General features: G+C 40.6%; 1 protein-coding gene across 1 annotated transcript; it reads left to right on the top strand.

The window, feature by feature from the left end:
* Positions 1 to 410: 410 nt before the first annotated feature.
* MAP1LC3C (microtubule associated protein 1 light chain 3 gamma) lies at positions 411 to 2,679 on the top strand. Its single transcript, XM_074947063.1, has 4 exons — positions 411 to 545; positions 633 to 688; positions 841 to 947; positions 2,263 to 2,679. The coding sequence occupies exons 1-4, from the start codon at positions 488 to 490 to the stop codon at positions 2,471 to 2,473; spliced, it is 432 nt and encodes a 143-aa protein (XP_074803164.1). The 5' UTR covers positions 411 to 487; the 3' UTR covers positions 2,474 to 2,679.
* Positions 2,680 to 4,018: the final 1,339 nt, after the last annotated feature.

Raw genomic sequence — 4,018 nt, 5'->3', positions numbered from 1 at the left:
GCAGTTGCTCTCTTGTAGCCCCCTCTCGGCAACATGTTTTTAATGGGTCTAGGCAGGTGTCACAGGCAGCTGTCCTCAAACGGAGCAGAGTCTGGAGTGACGTAGAGACCCTTGAAGAACAGTGGGATCCAAAGGCCTTCTGACACTTAAGGTGTGAAACAAATAACATGGGATATACAATGTGTCAGGATGTCCTGTCAGGACAGGTACACTGCCCTCTGCAGGTACAGAACACAGGCAGAAGTCCTCTCTCTGTCCAACAGGCAGACCCCACCATTCCCTAGTAAACTAGCTGCAGCCAGGTTGAATCCGCCCCTGCTGTGTGGGAGAAATGGGGGTGGGGTAAGGGAGTAACATGATGTCACAACTAAGCCTTTATAAGGGGCTCAGTTTAACAACTTCCCACAGTTTGAATTCAGCTGTGGTAGAGTACTGGGAGCTGCTTGTTATTGTTAAGCCCTAGTAACAAAGTCTTCTAGTAAAGAAGATGCAAACTCTGCATAGCAGCCAATCTGTTAGACCTTTTAAACTGAGAAAGAGTTTTGGTAAGTCATCTGGGTATTGTACATAGCTAAGCTATATTGGAGATTGAGGAATGCATGTGTATAATATTTGTTTTTTCTTTTGCACAGCAACTAGACTGGAAGAAGTAGCAGGAATTCGGGCAAAGTTCCCAACAAAAATCCCGGTAAATATATCTCTGTTCTGTTTGCTATGTTAGTATTTAAGCCTTTCTTAAATAAGTTTAAAGCTCAGCCATTGAAGACTTTTTTTTGTTTCTTTAAAAACAAACACTTTCAATTGCTTTTAAAAGTGATCTGTTTACTCCTGTAAAAACAGGTAATTGTTGAACGGTATCAGAAAGAAAAATATCTTCCTCTACTGGACAAAACAAAATTTCTTGTTCCTCAGGAGTTGACCATGACACAGTTTATAACCATCATTAGGTATGTAGCAAACCCTGGAATAGCAATTGGCCCTCTACAAACGTGGCTGCTCTTATGCTGTGGCTTGCAAGATCTGGAATCTAGATGTTAATTTGAATCAGGCTGTCTAGTACTCCGTCAAGGGGGCGTTCGGTTGTATTGAGTGCTGTGTGTGGGAAGCACAGAGATCTAGTCAGTGGCCTTCTTTTTGCCTGCATGACTCTAACAGAGGTAAAACCTGCAATGTGTTCGCTCTTTTAAGATAAGCTTTCTTTCCAAACCTGTTCAGAGCTTCTTGTGAAATCAGTGACTGCATAGAAGCACAAAGTTTGTCCATGAGCCTAAGTAAATAGGGTTTCTGACTAATTCATGTCCTGCTTGCCTCTGGTGAGAACTTAAATAAAAAGGGAGCTGACTGGTAACCAGGCCTCTGAGATTTTAGTCCCAGCACTGCTACTGATTTGCTATGAACCTGAGTAAACTGACAGAAGTGTCTCAGGTGTGGGCTGTGTGAAGAAAATGCCTGTAAATTGCTCTGAGGTCATTGGCTGAGAAGCTCTATAGGGAAGAAGTTCTCTACCCCTGTAATTCTTAAGTATATTCTAGAGTATGTCTGTCTTTAAAAGACCATTGCCTTAAAAAGCCTATGATCTCCATATAATACAATGAGAAGAAAAGGAGTACTTGTGGCACCTTAGACTAACAAATAAACAAGTACTCCTTTTCTTTTTGTGGATACAGACTAATACGGCTGCTACTCTGAAACATATAATACAATGGCTTCCATCAAGTACAAAGAGGCTATGTGTGGGTGGATGGGCAAACAGGCCTAACTGTCTTAGGAGCTGAGCCCCTCTGAGAGGGACAAATCTCTCTTAAGACTGAGTGAAGCTTTGAATATGTCTGTAAATAAAGGTTTAAAGCCATACTCTATCTTGCACCATATGTAGAACAGTGCTGAAGAGACTTCTGCTCTCTGCTTAGTATTTAGCAACTGCAATTGAGTAAACAAAGCCCTGATTTCAGAGCTTTTCTGTTTCAAATATTTGACTAGGGAGACTTGCATAAAAGCCACAAACTTTGAAAAATATGGATTTGACAATAAGACTGGATTTAAATCTACCTATTTGATTGCCTACTGATGTTAAACCATATTGATTTACAAAGCATTCTGGCTCATCTCTAAAGTATAAGATGATAAATGTGTTTATCACAACTGCAATATCTGTCATTATATTTGTCAAAGTGATTAATACACACTGCCAAAAAAGTGAACTCCTCAAAAGTAGCTTGTATTGGGAAAATAATCCTTTCCCCTTCTTTCTCCTAAATCTAGAAGCAGAATGGCTCTAAATGCTACACAAGCTTTCTACCTGCTGGTGAACAACAAGAGTCTGGCCAGTATGTCTCTGACATTGGCTGAAGTGTACAGGGACTACAAAGATGAAGATGGCTTTGTATACATGACATATGCTTCCCAGGAGATGTTTGGATGTCTCTTGCCCACTGCCCAAGGGAAACTTATGGAATGCCCCCTAAAAACATAAGGGCATGTCTGGCTGCTGCTGCTAGGCAGCTGATCATGCCAGTGACTTGAAGATCAGAGATGCTCTTTCTAGTATGGGCTCTTAAACCCTGTACTGAGGGTTAATGGCCCAGACGTTGGCAGGACCAACTAATGCAGAAGTGGTGGTGCTCTATTCCTAGATAAGTAACTTGGAGATATATATATATATTTTATATTTGAAAAGACACTAGTGGGTTTTTTGAACTGCACCTTTAGAATCCTTTTTGTAATGTCAATGTTTAAGTTATGTAACTGCTTTTTAAGGGAACTCTAAAGCCTGAGCCTAACAGAATCAAATAAAGATACTTTTAAGACTAGGTTGAAAGTTAATATTAATCTAGGAAGTGTGTATGTGTGTGTGTATATATATAGAAAAGTGTTGTGGAGTAACTTGAAATGGTGGATTGTGTGCACATATTCTTTAAAGATGGTGGAGTAACTTCATGCTACACATCACTAACTTAGATTGTACAGCACCACATATAAAACATAGAGCATATTGATTGATTTTATATAGGTCAGTTGGCTATTTATGGAAATATTCCTGTTGAACTATATGATGGGAAAGCTACTGTATGATCTGTTGGGCTGAGCCTGTTTAATTAGTTGACTAGACTAGCATCTGAGTTCACATATCTACCTAAAATACTAATTACATGTCCAAAATAGGATATTAAGCATGAGTGTCCATGCAGCACTTTCTACAGTTGTAACAGTATTTCTAGCTTGAGGTTAAGCTACTCTGCTTTTTGAACTCTGCTCTAGGCTGAGTAGGCAGTTTGCTTTGTATCTTGCAACAGCTAGGTGAGGCCTTCTTAAAGGGGAGAACAGTGTCACTCTAATCTCCCTTTCCTCCAGGACACATCACAAACTGTAAGGAGAGTAGAATTCTTAAGAGTGCACTCTGAATTAATCAAATGGCAGTCTGCTGAATACAACAGTGGTGTCTTGGAATAGGGTCTCCAGCCCTACCCAATGTCTTTTCTTAAAAACTAGTAAGGCACTATTTTCAAAGGTGGTGCTTTAAAATCCATTTGACTAAATGGATGTGAGTATGGATTTAAGAAATGTATTTACAGTTTGAAGCCCCTTTGCCCCTATGATGGGAGGGGGAATATGGTGTAACTATGGCCAAGGTAACTACATCCTCCTTGTCAATTTAATAGAGCAATAGTTCCCATACCACCCAAAACCTATTGTAATGTCCCCGTAATCTGTAGAAACCTCCATGCTATGTGGACAGGTAGTACAGTGCACTGCAACCACTTTGCTATGGAACAGGCACAGGCTTGCTTAGAGAGGGTAGGAAAAAGAGGACTGCAGCTGGAAAGGGGGAATGTTTGATTTCCTCCAAATAAACATTTGCAGATGGGGGGGGGGGTCCCTTTGTGTGCTGATGTACCTGTGAACTCTGGGGGCAGAGCTGGATGCAGGTTCAAGTCCTTTATAATTAATACTAGTGCAGTAGCCTGCCAATTGATAGCTATCTCACTGAGAGTTATTACAGCTCACAAAACAAAGGAAG

This window comes from Natator depressus, chromosome 3, assembly GCF_965152275.1.
Source record: "Natator depressus isolate rNatDep1 chromosome 3, rNatDep2.hap1, whole genome shotgun sequence".
NCBI lineage: Eukaryota > Metazoa > Chordata > Testudines > Cheloniidae > Natator > Natator depressus.
Note: the sequence above shows the minus strand (reverse complement) of the source record. Positions and strands in the feature narration are given on the sequence as shown.

Coding starts and splice junctions, on each gene's coding strand:
- MAP1LC3C (XM_074947063.1), top strand. CDS start 488: ATGCAAACTCTGCATAGCAGCCAATCTGTTAGACCTTTTAAACTGAGA. Junction 546..632: donor TAAACTGAGAAAGAGTTTTG/GTAAGTCATCTG, acceptor TCTTTTGCACAG/CAACTAGACTGGAAGAAGTA. Junction 948..2,262: donor CAGTTTATAACCATCATTAG/GTATGTAGCAAA, acceptor TCCTAAATCTAG/AAGCAGAATGGCTCTAAATG.